The 21,615-nt window shown below is 39.8% G+C and overlaps 1 protein-coding gene across 1 annotated transcript; it reads right to left on the bottom strand.

The window, feature by feature from the left end:
- Window positions 1-3,821: 3,821 nt before the first annotated feature.
- LOC311258071 (uncharacterized protein) lies at window positions 3,822-21,601 on the bottom strand. The gene is given in 29 exon segments (XM_084354117.1): window positions 3,822-4,380; window positions 4,681-4,822; window positions 5,273-5,460; window positions 5,647-5,785; window positions 5,876-6,052; window positions 6,699-6,859; window positions 7,712-7,861; window positions 8,006-8,168; window positions 9,319-9,526; window positions 11,280-11,433; window positions 11,436-11,525; window positions 11,780-11,921; window positions 12,449-12,636; window positions 12,803-12,941; window positions 13,032-13,208; window positions 13,771-13,931; window positions 14,213-14,362; window positions 14,519-14,681; window positions 15,444-15,655; window positions 17,094-17,198; window positions 17,201-17,290; window positions 17,588-17,729; window positions 17,978-18,165; window positions 18,817-18,955; window positions 19,152-19,328; window positions 19,647-19,807; window positions 20,013-20,162; window positions 20,476-20,638; window positions 21,339-21,601. Coding segments are annotated over 29 exon segments (4,596 nt in total). The 5' UTR covers window positions 21,540-21,601; the 3' UTR covers window positions 3,822-4,204.
- Between the last annotated feature and the right edge of the window lie 14 nt (window positions 21,602-21,615).

The following is a 21,615-nucleotide window of genomic DNA, read 5'->3' as shown; positions in this document are numbered from 1 at the left end:
CTGCGCTGTCACGACAGAACAGTCAGGTCAGGTAAGTAAACACAGGTATTTATAACCAATCCAGGTTGATATTTCCGCCTGCATGATCTTCAAAATAAAAGCGCAAACAAATTTATATTGACAAAAACGGTGTGTGTGTGTGTGTGTGTGTGTGTGTGTGTGTGTGTGTGTGTGTGTGTGTGTGTTAATTAACCGCGAACCACATCAGTATGAACCCAAAACGAGGAGATTTCTGTGTGATCTGGCTGCAATAAAAGGATCAGAAGGACGCCGAAATAACAACATCTTGTAAAAACCCTGAATTCATGCTTCGTCAGGTCTGTCAGCGAGACGACAAGCAAACACCTTTTAAAATGCTTGTTCCCTGAATGGAGTTCGGATCGATAACAGCTATGCTGCATTGCCGAGACGTATTTCCAGAACTTACCATGTAGCCTCACCTTCTCACTCACGCCCCTCCATGGCAGCTCCTTATTTGTTCTGTAAAAGCCAGTACTTTTACTGGGTAATTCAGTCAGTCATGTAGCTAGGATTTTCTACAGCAATGGTGGCAGTTTGACAATGAAAACAACAACTCCCATGATCCCACACTTTATGTCTTTTGTTTGGTAGAAGTACAATCACAAGGTGAAGGTGACAAGTGATTGATATGAAACGGTTAGGAGGACCTCCTTCAGTCCATAACATGCAGTGCATGAGCAGTCAGTAAACCCCCGGCTTGAAGAGTTCAAGCTCCAACTTGTTTTCACTTCAGAGATCCTGTGAGGCCTCCAGTGTTACGTAACATTTCTTTGTCTGGGTCTTTGTTTTCCAGCCTCCTTCACTCCTCACCCAGATAATGTCAGAGGCAGCACCATCCTGTCTGCAGGTGCAAACTATGCTTTTACAGAGGGCTTTTGAAATATCTTCATCATGATTTATCAAGCATTTTATTTCTGAATGAAACAACAGTGTGAACACGAACACGTAGAAACAAACTAAATCTCAGTATCATTTATACACACACATCAAGTTTCAGCAAATCTGACAAATCCACTGTCCAGTGGAAAGTCTGAACTTGTTTTAAGGATTTTATTGCTTATTGCATATTCAGTAATTACATTAATAATCTAAAAAGTCTAATTTTGATGGAGAAGAAAAAAACATCCAATTAATGTTTTACTCACACTATTGGATAAAAACAATATAGCAAGTATTGATTTACCGTGCAGGTCAGCTGGATTTGCATTATTACACGATCAGGCATATCAATATAAAAAATCATCTGGTGTGTCAGGTTGAATTTCCCTTACAGTTGATATCAATTATTGATATAATACAACATAAATGTAGTAGTTCAGAGTGATCCACTGCGCTGTGAAACAGAGATGGTTTTAACAAATCCCTGGTAACTACAGATCAGTCAGATTTTTGTCCTCTCTCTTCTTTGCAGAACTCCTTTAATTCAGCCACAATGAAAGGTTTTCAAGTATGAACTGCCCATTTAAGGCCCTGCCACAGTACCTCATTTGGATTCAAGTCAGGACCTTCCTTGGCTACTGCAAAACCTTAGTTTTGAGCCATGGAGGTGGAGTTTCTCAGTTTGTCTTTGTCTTATATTTATATTTTGTTTGAAGATTGGTATATATTCATATATCCATGCATTCATACATGTTATTTTCTCCGTTTTCCCATGATAACAAGTTAATTTCATTAGTTTTCTCGAGATCTTGAGTTATTATCTCGAAATAACAACTGCCGTTTTCCTGAGATAACGGGATAATTTTCTCGAGATCTCGAGATAACGAAACTTTGTTTTCCCGAGATAACGATATAATTCATTTGAGATCTCGAGATAATGACTGGGATATGATAGGCCTGAGATTATGCCCGGGACCTCGTAGCTGGTCAGCTATGTAGTTAATGTAACTAATGTAATGTAGTAGCTGAAGCCTTGCTAACGTCTTTTTAGATTACGCACACTAATGTGTATATTATCTGTAACGGCAAGGCATAATGCTATTTCAGCCTGTGTCAGGCCTTGATTGAAAAGATATGTGACGCGGTGATCAATATGCTCCTGCTCCTCCTCCTGACATTGCTACACTGTCACTGAATGTTGTTTCCTGCAATGATTTAATATACTACACTATCATTTTGTTTTCTCAAGATCTTGAATTAATTATATTGTTATCTCGGGAAAACAAAGTTTCGTAATCTCGAGATTTCGAGAAAATTATCCCGTTATCTCGGACAAACGGCAGTTGTTATTTCGAGATAATAACTCGAGATCTCGAGAAAACAAATGAAATGAACTTGTTATCACGGGAAAACGGAGGAAATAAAATGTATGAATGCATGGCCCTTTGAGGCTTCCGTACATATATGCAAAAATATGCAAAAACTTAAATTGTATAACTGGCCTTTAGAGGGTTGTAACTCCTGACTAAATGCATTTGCATTTCTATAGTGCTTTTCCAGTCTACTGATGGCTCAAAGCACTTTACAACATTCAGTTACCTTGCACCTTAACCAGACCAAATAACTTATCTTTGGACTTGATCGCTAGGTTTCAAAGCCAACTGGTAACACCATGACTTCAGATGCACCCAAAGCCCAGGACACTGGATACTGTCTCCATTTTTATATGAGCTTATTTATTTCACAGTGTTTGCTGCGCTGATATGACGAAACAGGACTCAGTCAGACAAATAAGTATTTTATGACCAGTAAGGGTAGATATCAAGGTTTTATGGTTTGCCTGCCTAACCTTCAAATTAAAAGCGCAAAAACAAACACATAAAATGAACTGTGTGCTTCTGTGTCAGAGGTACTCAGATCAAAGTAACAACCCTGTGTAGAAATACTGCAAGTCAACTTCCTGCATTCTGTCAAGTGTGAAGTATTCTTTATGCAGAATGGCCCATTGAGAATCATATATATTAAATCATTGGATTATAACTATAGATACAGTGCAGTGAAGTGAAGAATGGACTAATTGTAACTACTGTATATTGTGGGGAAATTAAATAGTTTTGATTTCAGTAATCAATATACGTTAGGGATCATATCAGGATGTGAGAGGAGGGGAGATTCCCCTTCACCTAAGGCGTGGGGGTTTGTTAGTATTAGAACAGGTCAGAGAGTCAAATGAGGGGCAAATCTCTTCGCCTGAGGTGTTTACAGGAGGTTAGATAGGATGACATTTATATTCCAATACATCAGGGGGTCATTGTTTTGGGAAGGAGTGATTAACAACTGTCGTAAAGTATGTAACCACTGTATTTAAGTCAGAGACATTTGAAAGACGAGAGAAAAACTGCGGGTCTTCTCTCCATGCTGCATGTAATAAAGAGATCTGATTCATCACACTGAGTCTACCTCAATAAGGAGAATTTCCCCTTACAATATACTGCTGGGTAGCTAAATCTGTAAAACATCATAATTTATTAGTTTTTATTTTGTATTAATAACTTATATTTGCAAAATGACGGGTAACTAAAGCTGTCGGATAAATTCAGTGGCATAAGTCAACAACCAGCTGGACGAGTTCAAGCTACAACTTGTTTTCACTTCAGAGGTCCTGTGAGGACTCCAGTGTTACGTAACATTTGCTTGTTTAGGTCTTTTTTCCCCAGCGTCCTCCACTCCTCACCCAGATAATGTGAGAGACAGGACCAGCACCATCCTGTCTGTGGCAGCAGACTGTGATTTTACAGAGTGTGTGTATTTTTTTTTTAAATAAAACAGGACTGACACATAGTTGTATCGTCTAATTTTGTTGTTTTTATCACCTGCCAAACCTCTGACTGAAACCACAGTGAACAAATAGAAACACAAACTAAATCTCAGTACCATTTATTTACACACACATCAAGTTTCAGCAAATCTGACTGTGCAGTGGAAAGTCAGAACTGGAATGTTTTAAGGATTTTATGGCATATTTAAATTCAGTAGATTACAATAATACTATAAAAAGTCATTTTGACGGAGAAGATAAAAACATCAAAATATGTTTTACTCACTATAAGTAAAAAACAAAACAATGTAGCAGATATTAATTTAACTAGCAAGGCAGCTGGATTTGCGAGATAACATGCTGTGATCTTGCAAATCATCTTGTGCGTCAGGTTAGATATTAATATTTAATAAGATAAATGTAGTGTAGCACACTGATTCACTACGTTGTGAAACAAAGATGGTTCAGTTTGGGACAGTTGGTGGTTTATCGTTGTACGGCACGGAGGTCGTAAGGTTTTGGACAGCGGGTGATTCCTAGCTTGTACTCCAGACTGGGCTGCTCTCCAGGAGGTGCAGAGAGAGAAAACCTCTGGAGGAGGGAGGTAAAGAAGAGGAATAACTCCATCCTGGCCAGCTGCTCCCCGAGACACACACGTTTTCCTGAGGATACACAACACAACAGATGAGATGTATTTACATATTTAAGATATATATATATATATATATAAGACATATATAAGAGATTCACTTGAATCATATAATATTTTTGCAGCTCTGTCTGAATCAACCAAAGAATAGAGCAGGGCATGGACCCTGATCCCCTCCCAGCTATGTTAACAAACACACAAAAGATTGTGTGCAAGCAATGATATGTATCTAGATTTATTTTCATCTGTGCAGCTCTTTCATTAAACAACATACAACTGATCTTTAGATTGTTGTGACCACCATTTGACTAACCTGCTGAAAAAGGCATGAAGGCCTCTCTCTTCCTAAATTTGCCGTCCTGGTCCAGAAAATGTTGAGGGTTGAAGGAGTGTGGAGTTTCCCACATCGACTCATCATGTAGAACTGAGGTCAGTACGGGCAGGACCACGGTGCCCTGTAGAGACGCCGTCAATGAAAAACAGTAAATCAAACTGATATCTTATTTTTAGTATTTGTCCTAGTGATTCTTTTAGTGAAGAGCAGAGGTGAAAAACAAGTTACAAGGTTGAGCATCAAGGTTAATTCTTAACATTGGAAACAGCTGTTTACAAAATAATCACAAAAAGAATACAATCATGTTAAATGTAATTGCATTCATATTGCCTTTTGTCACATTGTGTGTAAAATTCCTGGTAATTGAGCCGCACCAAAGTGCGTCTTTTCACCTTTATTGAGACAAACAGCTGGAGAGAAACAGTATAAACAGTGGAGAGAGAGAAAATCATAAGGACCTAGCTTCGATATAGCACGCATTGCGTTCAAAAACTGTGTTGCCAGAAAACCCAAATTGGAAAACATACAATAAGCCAAATGCTCACATACAGCTCACATGTGCATCATCTACCTTTGGGATCGTGTACTTGTCGAGCGTGGTGTCCTTGCCTGCCATGTGGAATATATCGAGGGGAACAATGTTGCCCATTCTCTGGATTTCATGGATGACTGCATTAGTATAGGGCATGTCATCTCTGTCGGTAAGAGAGGGTTGTCTGGATGAACCAACGACAGTGTCTATCTCTGCCTGGACTCTCTCTGCACACAGTGACAACAGGGAACAGTGTGAGTCTGTGCGCTGCGTAGACAACTGAGAGGAAAATAACGTGCAACACACATACTCTCCCAAACAGCACTGACCTGTGAGAGACCTCTCGTACTGTAAAGTCAAGACACTTGCAAAACAAGCAGGCAAGTGATAGAACAGATATTACTCATGCACACCTTGTATGTGAGGGTAGTAGATCATGTACAGCAGTCCCCATCGTAAAGTAGTGGTGGTCGTTTCAGTTCCAGCAGCAAACAGGTCCAGAGTGCAAACACACAAATTCGTCAGATAAAAACCAGAATCTTTGTCCTCCTTCTATCAATAACACAAGAGACAGTTTCTGGCATCAGATGACATATTTCATTAGAAAACACAAAGAGAACAAACACAAATAAAAACACTCACCTCTCCCATCTCTGTGAGGAAGCAGTCGATGTAGTCTCTTGGTGAGGAGGGGTCAAGACTTTCTTTGTGTTCTTTGATCTTGATTTCGATGAAGTCAAGTATCTTTTGTGTCAGAGTGAATATCCTCTGGTGAGGTCCAGGCAGCCACTTCATCGGCCAGTGAAATGTGTTATAAATCTACAGAGAATTAAGACAGGTACCAGGTCATCTGAGAATCAGGGGAATAGTTCCCAACTTGAACACACACATCTTACGCAAAATCTGCAAATGTTGTTTCACCATTTTTTTGTCAAAAACTGACTATCCCCATCAGTTTCACTATCTCATCTTGTTTTTTTTATGTCAAATTAAGGTTATAGGTGACAAGGATGTGTGTCTGCCTTTTTATTCTAACATCAACAATCAGCTACTTTATTTTGTTGACGCTGAGCAGTCGCTTGTTCTCTGTGCACCACTTGTTGATGTCCTCCCAATATGAACTTGAATACATTTTGGAAATACATGAGGAACTTCGTATATCAAGCAATTATGTAAACAAATTTCACTTTTAAAACTTTAACAAACAATGTCCTCAGTTTCCGAACACTTACTGTCTGCTTTTTGATGGATCAGATGGATGAAAGTTTGCTGGCATCAAGTTGTGAGAGTATATCTGTTTGATTAAATATCTTGTCTTTGAACTGTTTTCAATTGATAAGTTAAAAAGGATTTGCACATTCAGCATTCAGTTATCAAATTACATTGACTTATCGAGCCTGGCTGGATAAATCCTGATTTCAAAAAGATTACCGTTCACATTATCCTGTTTACAAAGTACGCTCACCTGTGCCCATACACCGCCCTCTAAGTACAGTAACTCATCGAAGTCATGAAGAATAGCCTGGTGCTGCTTGTCAGTAAACTCATATCGATCCCCAAACACCAGGCAGCAGATGATGTTGGACACAGCGTTGTTCAACAGTGACTGGGCATTAAAAGGCTCGCCTGTGAGATAAAGAGAAAGTGTAGATAAGACAAACAAAAACTTGTGATTGAGTGGGTGTATGATGTCCTGTGCTGTTGTATTTGCAATGCGTGTGATGGCCTTACAATTGAGCTCTGAGAGGCTGGGCGTGGGGGAGACCTATTATCTTGGCAGCAGTGTTGGTTATGAGTTTGAGTTTGACAGAGTGCATGTTGAGGAAGCAGGTGGAGCACGAGAGCAGGATGGCTTGAACAATACTTTGGTACAACAGTAGGAGGAGATGGGAGGCAACACAAGAGTCCTTTGAGTTTGCGGATGGCTCTTAAAATACATCCAGGGTCAGCACTTGGAGTCTCACTCACTGTCCCACCCACAGCGTATCTGATTGGTTATACATCACGAGTCATAGCCTATCAACAGTGAAGGCTCCTGTGCTCGACAGGCAAAGCGAGAGCGGAGCTGCTCCGGGGAGAGCAGAGCGGCGCGTCGAAGGGAAGGCAGCAGATATCGCTGAAGTTGCAATAAACATCGCAATCTAATGACCTAACTCTGTGATGATGAGAACGCCCAGTTTCACAGTTACACCACTGAAATAGCAGTCACAGCCAGGGGATTTTTACTATGTGCAGGCGGAAGTGACAGCTTTTAAATCAGTCATTCATTGAGCTTAATAGTGAAACATCACATGCATATTTCCTGTCTATCGTTTCACTGCAGTAAAACTTTATTTCCCACTGTGACTTTTTACAGACTTTTGCATTATTAGAATTGGCCCGTTTGTGTCATTAAAAAGCAAAGTACCCTATAAGTACTACTGAAGCATTAGCTGATTATTTGTTGCTTATGAAAAAAAATTAAGATTTGATTTGCACCTTGATGAAGGGCAACAGCTTCAGTGAGATAACGGCACTCCTGCTGGGTGTATAACTCCATTGTCTTCTTGCCAAACCCAAAGTTTTTGAGTGTTTGAAGAGCAAATCTCCTCTGCTGCCTCCATGCATTGCCACTTGATCCCACCAGACCTTTTGGAAACACAAAACAGTATCAGACCAGAATATTTGGGTATGCATAAATGCTATAATGCTATAGTGGTGTCAGTCTGATGTTGCTCCTGCAAGATTTAATACACACTAGCAACTTCTTAAACAAAGCGCAACGCACACTACCTTTATTCCCGACTAAGTCATCAAACAACGGTATGACAGGGCGATCTGCATAGTCTTCTCCTTTTTGGACCAGGGCCTCTCTCACATGCTTGTAGCTTGTAACGATCACAACCCTTCCACCAAAGAGACGGAGACTGAAAACGTTCCCATATTTCTCTGCAAACTGAACACAAAGAGCAGACTGGTGTTTTGGTTCAACGCTGAGTTGACTTCTACTGTCTGAGGATGAAATATAAAAAAAATCAGAGGGCTACAGCACAAACATGCATCTGGCTGATGTTTCATATTTCATTTGACTGCTTCCTTTCACATTATTGACTGTAGCCTCTTTAATAAATGTTTTTGGTGACACTGGTGCGCAATGTTGAAAATGGAAAAAACAAAAAACCAAACAAAGCAAAAGTGCCTCTATGGTAGATAAAACATGATGAAGTGCTCTAACCTAATTTCTTTTTGTCTTTTCTTTGGTAATTTATTATCTTAATAAACTGGTATCTGACAAGTCTGGCGGTGATGTACTGTTCCTTTAAAAGATATTCAAGATAATAGATGGATATGTTTGAGGGGAATTTTGTGGCCGGCACCACGTTGAGCAAAAAGGTAGATGTAATTGTGAAGCGTCAGTAAATGACATCAGTCAGCACCCTGGCAAAAAAAAATATCTAGGTTCATTTTTTCTTCTGTCACTTTCTCCCCTGTGCCACTAGGTGGATCTACATGCTGTCACACTTGGCTCAAACACACAACAGAGGCTGCTGGTTTGGGAAATGTAAACATCTCTCACTGGAGAGTTTCAGCCTCAGACACCTTTGTGTTTTATAAAATGTCAAAGTTTCAGACACCATTTCACATGTAATTTTACGACCATTACCCAAATATTTTATGATTTAAAGTCTGGGCTGGGATCCTCTACATTATTATTATTATTATTATTCACCATTATCTTTGTTTTCATCATCAACTAGACTGCAGATTATATTCTAAATTAATAATGATCAGTTTAACCTATTAAATGTAATAAAATAGTGGAAAATGTTTATGATTGTATTTTGAGCTCTGAACTGCTGGGTGAGGTGGGTTGGTTGTGTTACAGGCTGAACCCTTCAGGAGGGTAAAAAATAATTTATGTGTAAAGTTACTAGTAACTAAAGCTGATACATGCAGCCCAGTGGAGCAATACTTAAACTATTTATTTAATTAAAAAGTGGCATGAAAAGAAAAGACTCAAGTATCCTAAAAGACCCTCAGATTTATACTGAAGTACAGTTTAAATAAATGTATTTAATGACATTAAGCCACTGGCCTCGACATACCTTTATGAACTGCAGGTGAACTCTGCTGGGGTCGATGCGATGAAGGTCACCGATGAAAGGAAGAGACGTCGGTCCAGGAGGAAAGTTTGCCGGTACTCTGTTCTTCCAAACATCAGCCAACATCAGAAAAACACACAGAAATATCAAAATAGTCCTGCCGTCCATCCACTCAAAGCCCAGGACACTGGATACTGTCTCCATGTTCATGCTGTCTCATTTATTTCACAGTGTTTGCTGCGCTGTCAGGTCGCGACTGAACAGGACTCAGGAGTTCAAATAAGGTGTTAAGACAAATCCAGGATGGTATATGAACATAGGATTTCCGGTTTTGTTACCTAATCTTCAAAATAAAAGCGCAGTGTGGCTGTGTGCTTCTTCAGGAGCGGAAGAGTAACAAATCAGATCAAAGTAAGACACCACAGTGTAGAAATACTCTGATACAAGTAAACTTCCTGCAGAAGTACTTCAGCATGAGCGTCCACTCAAAGTCTTCATTGTTATCATATGAAATCACTGGGTTATAACTACAGATGCATTGAGTGTAAGCATTACTTTAACGTTGCTGCAAGTGAAGAGTGGACGTATTACAACTACTGTATATACTGCTGGGTAGCTAAAACTGTAAAACCTAATAATTTATTAGTTTTTATTTTGTATTAATAACTTATATTTGCAAAATAACAAGTAACTAAAGCTGTCAGATAAATGCAGTGGCTTAGAAGCATAAAGAAGTATTAAATGGATTTACTCAAGTGAGTACAAGTATCTCAAAACTGTACTTATGTACAGTCCTTGAATAAGTACTTAGTTACTTTTCACCATTTTGCCCTTCTACATCCATCTTTCTAAGGACCAATATGAGTCAAGGATGTATTACCAACAGGGCAAAGCAGGCCCCGAGGGCCCCTGACCCCGAGGGGCCCTAAAAGCCCCAATTCACCACATGCCAACTGGTTTTGGTAATTTATTGCAAATTTCGTTCCAGGATTTTGCTCCTCGTTAATACCATATCATTGCAAATGTTAATTTGCTTCTTTGCAAATTTGTTCAGAAATGTGCCCTTCTTGTGTACGAGATCAACTAAGGTGGTAGTCGTGGGTGGGTGGGGGCCCAACAGCAAATGTCTCCCACTGGGACCCCGAAATGCTTAATCCAGCCCTGATAGCAGTTTTAGTCCTGAAGAGTTGAATTAAAGCTTCAGGTTTAGTTTAAGATAAAGATGAGGATTGGGGGTAGACATGTAATTGTGATGGTTAAGGTGGGGGTTGGGTGCCGTGGAAAAGCATTGTGTTTTTAAAAGGGCGCTATGTAGTTTTATAGTTTACAGTATGAATGAGGTAATAATACAAGATCAGAAATATTAATAAATAGCTGTTCTCAGAGGAAAATAAGGTCCCCAGAACACTGTTTGAAGCTCGAAAGGTGGCGGGGTCCGCCGAATATAAACAAAGTGAAACAGCATGAAATTCTATTGTGTCTAATGTGTTGTGTAACATTTCCTGGAAGGTGCCTTTGTTTCCAGGCTTCCTCCACTCCTCACTCAGATAACGTGAGAGGTGATTGTGATTTTACAGAATGATCCATATCATGATTTATAAAGCATTTTTTCAGTGTTTTTATCACCTGCCAAACCTCTGACTGAAACCACAGTGTGAACATGAACACGTAGAAACACAAACTAAATCTCAGTATCATTTATTTACACACACATCAAGTTTCAGCAAATCTGACAAATCCGATGTGCAGTGAAAAGAAAAGTAGAAATATAGTTCCCAGCGTTTTGTGTTTTTTTTTTTTTAAAACTGCTTTCAGGATTTACTGCATATTTGAATTCATGAGATTGTATCCATAATCTAAAAAGACATATTGATTAAGAAAAGGAAAACATGCAAATGATGTTTTACTCACACTAGATAAAAAAAGGAAAAGACTAGGGAAAGAACAATACAGCAGATGTTTACATATTACAAGATAAATGTAGCGGAACACAGTGATTCGGTTCAGATGGTTCAGTCTGGGACAGCTGGTGGTTTATCGTGGTACGGCACAGAGGTCGTAAGGTTTGGGACAGAGAGTGGCTCCTAACTTGAACTCCAGACTGGGCTGCTCTCCAGGAGGTGCAGAGAGAGAAAACCTCTGAAGGAGGGAGGTAAAGAAGAGGAATAACTCCATCCTGGCCAGCTGCTCCCCGAGACACACACGCTTCCCTGCGGATACACAACACAACAGGTGAGATGTATTTACACAATTTTTTAAGAGGTTCACTTGAATCGTATAATATTTTTGCAGCTCTCAGTCTGAAACAACCAAAGAATAGAGCAGGGCGTGGAGTTGATCCCCTATGTTAACAAACACACAAAAGATTGCGTGCGAGCAATGATATGTATCTATATTTATTTTTTCCCTGGATTAAACAACATACAATTGAGCTTTAGATTGTTACAACAGCCATTTTACTTACCTGCTGAAAAAGGCATGAAGGCCTCTCTCTTCCTAAATTTGCCGTCCTGGTCCAGAAAATGTTGAGGGTTGAAGGAGTGTGGAGTTTCCCACATCGACTCATCATGTAGAACTGAGGTCAGTGTGGGCAGGATCATGGTGCCCTGTAGAGACGCCGTTAATGAAAACAGTAAATCAAACTGATATCTTTTTGTTTCTAGCATTTCTTCCTGTGATTGTTTCACTGAGGTGAAAAGGTGAAAATAAACAAGTTACAAGGTTCGTTGTCAACATTGGAAACAGCAGTTGACAAAATAATCATAATTGGAAAATAATAATTAATCAGGTCTAACAAGTTCCAGATGAGCTACTAAATGGACTTTGTAATAAGATTATTCTGCGTTATTGAAAGCAACAGATGGAGAGAAACAGAAAGAGGGGACTACATGCAGCAAAAGGCCAGAGTATGGATTTTTAGACAATTTTTCAGATTTGGTTTACTTTACATGAAAGTTTTCTTCACTTAGTTGAACTGGGACTGGTTTGAAAAATATTGTTCATAAATTCAAGTGGTGAAAATAATGTTTTATGATTTGGTGTCTGAGTAGCACTGCGTTCAAAAGATATGTTGCCAGAAAACCCAACTTGGAAAACAAACAATAAGTAAAATGCTCACACGTGCATCACGTACCTTTGGGATTGTGTACTTGTCGAGCGTGGTGTCCTTGCCTGCCATGCGGGCCAGATTGAGGGGAACGATGTTGCCCATTCTCTGGATTTCATGGACGACTGCATTAGTGTAGGGCATGTCATCTCTGTCAGTCATAGAGGGTTGTCTAGATGAACCAACGACTGTGTCTATCTCTGCCTGGACTCTCTCTGCACACAGAGAAAACAGGAAACAGTGTGAGTCTGTGTGCTGCATAGATTACTGAAGGGAAAATGACGTGCAACACACTTTCTGACCTGTGAGAGACCTCTGGTACTCTAAAGTCAGGATGCTAACTAGCAGGCATGAGGTGGAACAGATATTACTCATGCACACCTTGTATGTGAGGGTAGTAGATCATGTACAGCAGTCCCCAGTGTAAAGTAGTGGTGGTCGTTTCAGTTCCAGCAGCAAACAGGTCCAGAGCGCACACACACAAATTCTTCAAATCAAAACCAGAATCTTTGTCCTCCTTCTATCAAAAACACAAGAGACAGTTTCTGGCATCAGATGACATATTTCATTATAGAATACAAAGACAACAAACACAAATAAAAACGCTCACCTCTCCCATCTCTGTGAGGAAGCAGTCGATGTAGTCTCTTGGTGAGGAGGGGTCAAGACTTTCTCTGTGTTCTTTGATCTTGATTTCAACAAAGTCAAATAGCTTTCGTGTCAGACTGAATATCCTCCGGTGAGGTCCAGGCAGCCACTTCATCAACCAAGGCAATGTGTTATAAATCTACAACGTATGAAGACAGATACCAGATCAGCTGAGAATGAGGGAGTAGTTCACAGCTTGAACACAGACACACAGAGGGAAAAGGTTGTTTTTACTGAATTTGTCAAAAAACTGACAATCCCAATCAGGTACATGTACACCATTTATTATTGGATTTTCTATAAAATGACTTAAAATACGTAGACCATGGATTTTATCCACAATGCCCAATCCTTAACACAATGGGATAAGCGTAGGTGTAAATAATAAAATGCGCAGGGGGTACCCTGCACTGTTGGGCAACTAAAGTTGTATATCAAGCAAGAATAGGAAAAAGTCTAAGTTTAAGAGAGTGTATATTTCCAAAAACCTAAAGTGTATCAGTCTGAAATTTTAAATATCTTATCTTTGAACTTTTTTCAATTAGTTATAGGTTAAAAAGGATTTGCAAGTCATTGCATTCTGTTTTTATTTTCCGAAATAACCTTACAAACAAGTTATTGACTTATCAGGTCTGGCTGACCTAATACACTTCAAAAAGATTATTACTGTTTGCATCACCTTGTATGCAAAGTAGTCTTACCTGTGCCCACACACCTCCCTCTAAGTACACTAACTCATTGAAGTCCTGAAGGATACCCTGGTGCTGCTTGTCAGTGTACTCAAAGCGATGCCCAAACACCAGGAAGGAGATTATGTTGGACACAGCGTTGTTTATCAGTGACTGGGTATTAAAAGGCTTGCCTATGAATGCAAAGAAAATGGAAATAAGACACACAGAAACGGAAAAGAAAATTGTCAAAAACATCAAATGTATAATGAGTTATAGGCAGAAGAAAAGTATTGTGACATGCTAATTATGATTGAGGACAGCTGACTGATACTGACACTTGTACAACAGGTCGGCCCCCATCCCAATGCGTCAACATTTGACAAGTTGGGAATGAGACTCAAAAATGACATTTTCTTACTTAAGCATGAGCTCATTAGTATTTGCTTGTTGAAAACTAAGATTTGTTTGGTACCTTGATGAAGGGCAAAAGCCTCAGTGAGATAATGGCACTCCTGCTGGATGGACGGCTCCAGGGTCTTCTTACCAATCCCAAAGTTTCTGAGAGTATGAAGAGCAAATCTCCTCTGCTGCCTCCATGGATTGCCACTCGATGCAACCAGACCTTTTGGAAACACAAAACAACATTAGATTAGAATAATTGGAAATGGGTATGACCAACAACAGGCTAAATGCTACTGTGGTGTCACTACTGTGGTGTCAGTCGGATGCTGCTTAATACTTACTTGCAACTTCTTAAACAAAATGCAACACACGCTACCTTTATTCCCAAATGTGTCTTCAAACAACGGTATGCTGGGGCGATCTACGAAGTCCTCTCCTTTTTGGACCAGGGCCTCTCTCACATGCTTGTAGCCATTAATGACCACAATCCTTCCACCAAAGAGACGGATGCTGAAAATGTTTCCATATTTCTCTGCAAACTGAACACAAAGAGCAGACTGGTGTTTTGGTTCAACACTGACTTGTCATTTTCCCGAGGATGAAATTCTGATGATGAGTCTAGCTTTAGAGGGCCACAGCACAAACATTTATCTGGCTGATGGTTCACGTTTCAATGGAGGAAACACGTTGAGGCATTTTCTAATGGTGCTCTCAATATGTAGTTAGTTAGTTCTTTTCCTCTTTCTTTCACAATTTATGATCTCAGTAAACTGGTAACTGAACGTTGAGATGGATTTGTGTTTTGGGCTGAGGCATAAATGAGAGTAAAATGTCAGAGGTGAAAAAGCAACATGTAGATTACTTGTTTTACTGATGTGGTGTGGCCCGTATACACTACACTTTAATGTCACCAAACTGTAACATGCATAATACTTGATTCACTGACTTCAAACTGTGGTGTTACCTAACCTTTTGCCTAAACATCCAAATGCTATTGCGGTCACCGTGGTTAGATGATACAGGGGATTTTTGATCCTGTGTAAATAAGACCAAACAGTGTGGTTGAATGTGCGTAGCAGCATCCATTTCAACTGTTAATGATTTCCAACATTTCTCAATAGTTACACAACTGTTACACAACAGCTCTCCTTTTTTTCTTTCTGGGCGATTTTATTCCATTCGGGAAAACGAATGAATTGACTGACTGAACTAATAACTCACTGACTACAGAGGTAGGTAGTCCTCAGACATTTTATTTCCCTGAAGGCAGTCTGATACTGTTGTTCGGCCTCTTGACATACCTCTGTGAACTGCAGGTGGATTCTGCTGGAGTCGATGTGATGAAGATCACCAATGAAAGGAAGAGACGTCGGTCCAGGAGGAAAGTTTGCCGGTACTCTGTTCTTCCAAACATCAGCCAACAACAGAAAAACAAACAGAAATATCAAAATACTTCTGCCGTCCATCCACTCAAAGCCCAGGACACTGGATACTGTCTCCATTGTTATGTGAGCTTTTTTGTTTCAGTGTTTGCTGCTCTGACAGACGGAACAGGATTCAGTCCGGCAAATAATTATTTTATGACCAGTCCAGCTAGATATAAAGATTTAGGGTTTGCCTGCCTAACCTTCAAAATAAAAGCGCAAACACATACACATAAAAATAACTGTGTGCTTCTGTGGCAGAGGTACTCAGATCAAAGTAACAACACCACCGTGTAGAAATACTTTGATGCAAGTCAACTTCCTGCATTCAAAAGTATTAGTGTCAAGTGTGAAGTGTTCATTATGCAGAATGGCCCATTCAGAATTATATATATTAAATCATTGGATTATAAATATAGATACATTACTGTGTAAGCATTTCTTTAATGTTATATTTTATTTTTTTTTATATTTTTGAGTACTGGTTGTACCGAAAACAGAAGCTAATGGGAGCTTTGCTGGTGACAGGTAGGTGGGAGCCCAAAATGGTTAATTCAACCTCAGTAGGAGTTTTAGGGCAGGACATCTAATTGTAATGTGTAAAGTAAGCATTACCTCTTAGGGCTCCTCACAAGTATAGAAGTAAAATCATGAAGGTGGAGGTGAGCGGTCACGTCTACCTTTATTACAGATTGCTGCACCCTTTGAAACTGGATCAAATGTAACTGGCAGCAAAGTGCTGAGAGCATGACACAGCAATCTACTGAACACATCTGTTACATACACACCCACATAAAAATCCATCTACTGTACAAGTTAAATCATGTATTTGAAGATGCCTTTACATTTTTTACACATTTTTTTTCATTGCCAACATCACTGTTGATTCACTGACTGACAAGTGATTCATATTCAGATGATTAGGAAGACCTCCTTGTCTTGAGTTCAAGCTTGTTTTCACTTCGGAGGTCTTGTGAGGCCTTTCTTTGTCTGTTTCTTTGTTTTCCAGTCTCCTTCACTCCTCACCCAGTAAATATGAGAGGCACCACCATCCTGCCTGCAGGAGTAAACTGTGATTTTACAGAGGGCTTTTTGAAATATCTTTTTCATGATTTATGAACCATTTTTTTAGTGTATGGAGCAAAAAAGCACAGAGACAGAATTTCATTCTTAAATTTGAGAGTTTTTGTCACCTGCACAACCTCTGACTGAAACCACGGTGTGAACATAAACACACAGAAGGACAAACTAAATCTCAGTATCATTTATTCACACACAAATCAAGTTTCAGCAAATCTGACAAATCCAAATCCTGTTTTCAGGATTTACTGCATATTTGAATTTGAATTCATGAGATTGTATTCATAATCTAAAAAGACATATTGATTAAGAAGAGAAAAACATGCAAATGATGTTTTACTCACACTAGATAAACGAAGGAAAAGACTAGGGAAAGAACAATACAGCAGATGTTTACATATTACAAGATAAATGTAGCGAAACACAGTGATTCGGTTCAGATTGGTTCAGTTTGGGACAGCTGGTGGTTTATCGTGGTACGGCACAGAGGTCGTAACGTTTGGGACAGCGAGTGGCTCCTAACTTGAACTCCAGACTGGGCTGCTCTCCAGGAGGTGCAGAGAGAGAAAACCTCTGAAGGACGGAGGTAAAGAAGAGGAATAACTCCATCCTGGCCAGCTGCTCCCCGAGACACACACGCTTCCCTGCGGATACACAACACAACAGGTGAGATGTATTCACAGATATTTTTTAAGAGATTCACTGAATACCATTTTGGCCCAGTGTCTTTCTTATGGTAGAATGATGAACACTGGCATTAACTGAGGCTAGCAGGGCCTGCAGTTCCAGGGTCAGTTGGTGTCGGATTACTTTTTTCCACCAATAAATGAAAATATAATTTAGAAACTGTGTTTTGTGCTTATTCAGATTGTCTAAAATTCAATTATGTTTGAAGATCTGAACCAACGGAGTGTAAAAAATGGTGGCAAATACTGACTGACCTGCTGAAAAAGGCATGAAGGCCTCTCTCTTCCTAAATTTGCCGTCCTGGTCCAGAAAATGTTGAGGGTTGAAGGAGTGTGGAGTTTCCCACATCGACTCATCATGTAGAACTGAGTTCAGTGTGGGCATGACAATGGTGCCCTGAGGAAATGCCAATAAAAAAGATAAATCTCTTTTTTTTTCAGTATTTCTTCTACTGACTTTGTTTTAATTTGCAAAAACAAAATGGAAAAATACACAAATTACAAGGTTGAGCTTCAAGGTTAATAATCAGGAAGTAATTGCAAAAAAGCACTACATGTAAAAGCTATTACTGGCAAAAAATCCATTTTAGAAAACATGAAAAATGCTCACATACAGCAACTCTTTCTCACACGTGCATCACGTACCTTTGGGATTGTGTACTTGTCGAGCGTGGTGTCCTTGTTTGCCATGTGGACCACATTGAGAGGAATGATGTTTCCCATTCTCTGGATTTCATGGACGACTGCATTAGTATAGGGCATGTCATCTCTGTCAGTCATAGAGGGTTGTCTAGATGAACCAACGACAGTATCTATCTCTGCCTGGACTCTCTCTGCACACAGTGAAAACAGGAAACCAATCATTTTAAATTGCATCCACGTTTCCCTCAGCTGCATCTCTTCCTTCCATCTTAGTCCCTTCTACTGACCATACATGGAGAGATGCAAGGAAGCCATGCAAAGAGAGAGGAAAGGAACGAACAAACTAAGTCAAGCAAGGATCGAGGAATTATCAAACGAGGGAAGTGATATGTGCTTAATGTGCCTGTGTAAACAGCTGAGGGGAAATGAAAATGACATGCAACACACTCACTCTCCCAAGTCAGGACTGACCTGTGAGAGACTGCTGACACTATCAAGTCAAGACGCTAACATAACAAGAGGGTGTGCCTTGGGACAAGCATTACGCATACACACAGTGGCGTTTCTATATGTAAAAAACTGGTGGGGCACCAACCACTTTAACTGATGAACCTAAATACCAGGAAAACTGCAGTACTCTCACTACTGATGTGTTTTTTTAAAAACATATCGAGGGGTCATGCATGGCATGGAGAACAGATTTTAAATAGTATTTTGAGCGTTTTAAAAATACTAACATGAATGATGTGCAAATTAGGATTGTGATAAATTTTAGCAAATAATAATATTTGAGCATTAATGCCCCACCTGCCCCTAATGACCAGTCGCCACTGCATACACACCTTGTATGTGAGGGTAGTAGATCATGTACAGCATTCCCCAGTGTAAAGTAGTGGTGGTAGTTTCAGTTCCAGCACCAAACAGGTCCAGAGTGCAAAGACTCAAATTCTTCAAATCAAAACCAGAATCTTTGTCCTCCTTCTATCAATAACACATGAGACAGATTTGATATCAGTTAACATATTTCATTAGAAAATGCAAAGAGAAGTTCAAGCTGCAAGCAGTGATGAACAGGCCCTCGTGTGCAGGAACCGTGGTCTCATTACTAGAAACTGAGCAGTTTTAATTTGTAGAAAATACAAAGAGAACAAAAAACAGCATACATAAAAACACTCACCTCTCCCATCTCTGTGAGGAAGCAGTCGATGTAGTCTCTTGGTGAGGAGGGGTTAAAATTGTCTTTGTGTTCTTTGATTTTGATTTCAACAAAGTCAATTATCTTTTGTACCAGAGCGAATATCGTCTGGTGAGGTCCAGGCAGCCACTTCATCAGCCAGGGAAACGTGTTATAAACCTACAGAGTATGAAGACAGATTACAGATCATCTGAGAATCAGGGATGGGACACTTCAATAGAACAGAGGCATTGTTAATGTCATTACTGTAGTAACACCTGTGCTTTTCCTATTGTGAATAGCCAAATTGTTTTCTGTGACATTTTTATCTCATTTTATGTCTTCTTATGTTTGTGTCATTCAATGTCATGTTGATTACGATAATGCGGAGCCCCTTTTACAAATAAATAGTTATTAAACATAACACTGACCGATGGTGTCTGGCTACATTAAGCCTGATTTTTTTAAAAAGATGACTTGTTTGCAAAGGTGGCTCACCTGTATCCACACACTTCCCTGTAAGACGATTAAGTCATTGAAGTGCTGAAGAACAGCCTGGTGCTGCTTGTCTGTGTACTCAAAGCGATCTCCAAACACCAGGCAGCAGATGATGTTGGACACAGCGTTGTTTATCAGTGACTGGGCATTGAAAGGCTTGCCTGTGAGATAAAGACAAAATGTGGATGAGATACAAAGACACTTTGTAAAAACACAAAGTGAAAAGTGCACTCAACTGACCAATGGTTTAAAATCACTCGGTCAGTCAGTCAGCCAAAAATAATGTGTCATGAAAACCGTAGTATGCTATAACGTTAAGTTAGTCGATAAGTTGTTGCTTGTTGAAAACTAAGATTTGTTTGGTACCTTGATGAAGGGCAAAAGCCTCAGTGAGATAACGGCACTCCTGCTGGATGGACGGCTCCAGGGTCTTCTTGCCAATCCCAAAGTTTCTGAGTGTATGAAGTGCAAATCTCCTCTGCTGCTTCCACAGATTGCCATTCGACATCACCAGACCTTTTGGAAACACAAAAACAGCATTAGGCCAGAATAATTGGAAATGAGTATGACTAATAACACGCTAAATGCTAATATGTCTAATGCGGTGTCAGTCTGCTGCTGCTACACAGTAATTATAAACTTTTAAACAAAATGCAAAACACACTACCTTGATTCACAGTGAAGTCTATAAAAATTGGTATGGGGACCCGTAATAGACCAGATCAGAATATTTGGATATACATAAACGCTAATATGGCTATTATGGTGTTGCTACTGCAAGATTTAATACTCACTAGCAACTACTTATACAAAACGCAACACACACTACCTCGATTCTTGACGAACTCATCAAACAACGGTATGACTGGGCGATCTACAAGGTCCTCTCCTTTTTGGACCAGGGCCTCTCTCACATGTTTGTAGCCATTAATGACCACAATCCTTCCGCCAAAGAGACGAAGGCTGAAAACGTTCCCATATTTCTCTGCAAACTGAACACAAAGAGCAGACTGGTGTTAATTCTCAAACATTTGATGATAACGGATCAGTAGATGGCATCAGTACCCTGCCAGTTTTGTTTACTGAAGAAAGGTTACTCCAGCCTGGTATAAATCCTGGGTACTGTGAGAAAGGTGGGCAGGAGTGTTTCCTCTTTGTCCTTGTTGTCCTACAAACAGTACATTATTTCTTATGTTTGGGTCTGTTAGGGGAAAGATTTGTAGCCTGCACCACAGTGAGCAAACAAACAGTTGGTGTTGTACCCTGCCAACTTTATTTATTGAAGTTATAAAAACCTGGGTACTTTATTTCTCCCTTCTCTTTCTCCCCTGTGCCATCAGGTGGCTATACACACAGCATTTCTTAAAATATCTCCAATAAAAATTAACTGTATCATTCACAGAAGCCACTGCTAAACTGAAACACACAGAGAAGCTGCTGGTTGTGAATTTACTACACTTCAGCTCTCACTTGAGTTAATGATTTCCTACATTCCTCAAGAGTAAAAATGCCTGAAACTATTATATAACAGCTCTGAAATATTCTCTTCCTGGGCGATTCTTCTATTATCACATTCGTGTAGGTTTATTTATTTCAGTGCAGAAAAAGTGTGAAACAACAGAGGTAGTCCTCAGACATTGTATTTCCATGAAGGCAGTCTGATACTGTTGTATGGCCTCTCGACATACATACCTCTGTGAACTGCAGGTGGAGTCTGCTGGGGTCGATGCGAGGAAGATCACCAATGAAAGGAAGAGACCACGGTCCAGGAGGAAAGTTTGCAGGTACTCTGTTCTTCCAAACATCAGCCAACAACAGAAAAACACACAGAAATATCAAAATACTCCTGCCGTCCATCCACTCAAAGCCCAGGACACTGGATACTGTCTCCATTGTTATGTGCGCTTTTTAATGCAAACTTAATTAACTTTACAGTAGTGGCTGCGCTGTCACGACAGAACAGAGCCAG

This window comes from Pagrus pagrus (genome assembly GCF_965226575.1).
Source record: "Pagrus pagrus genome assembly, chromosome: 6".
Lineage (NCBI taxonomy): Eukaryota > Metazoa > Chordata > Actinopteri > Spariformes > Sparidae > Pagrus > Pagrus pagrus.
Note: the sequence above shows the minus strand (reverse complement) of the source record. Positions and strands in the feature narration are given on the sequence as shown.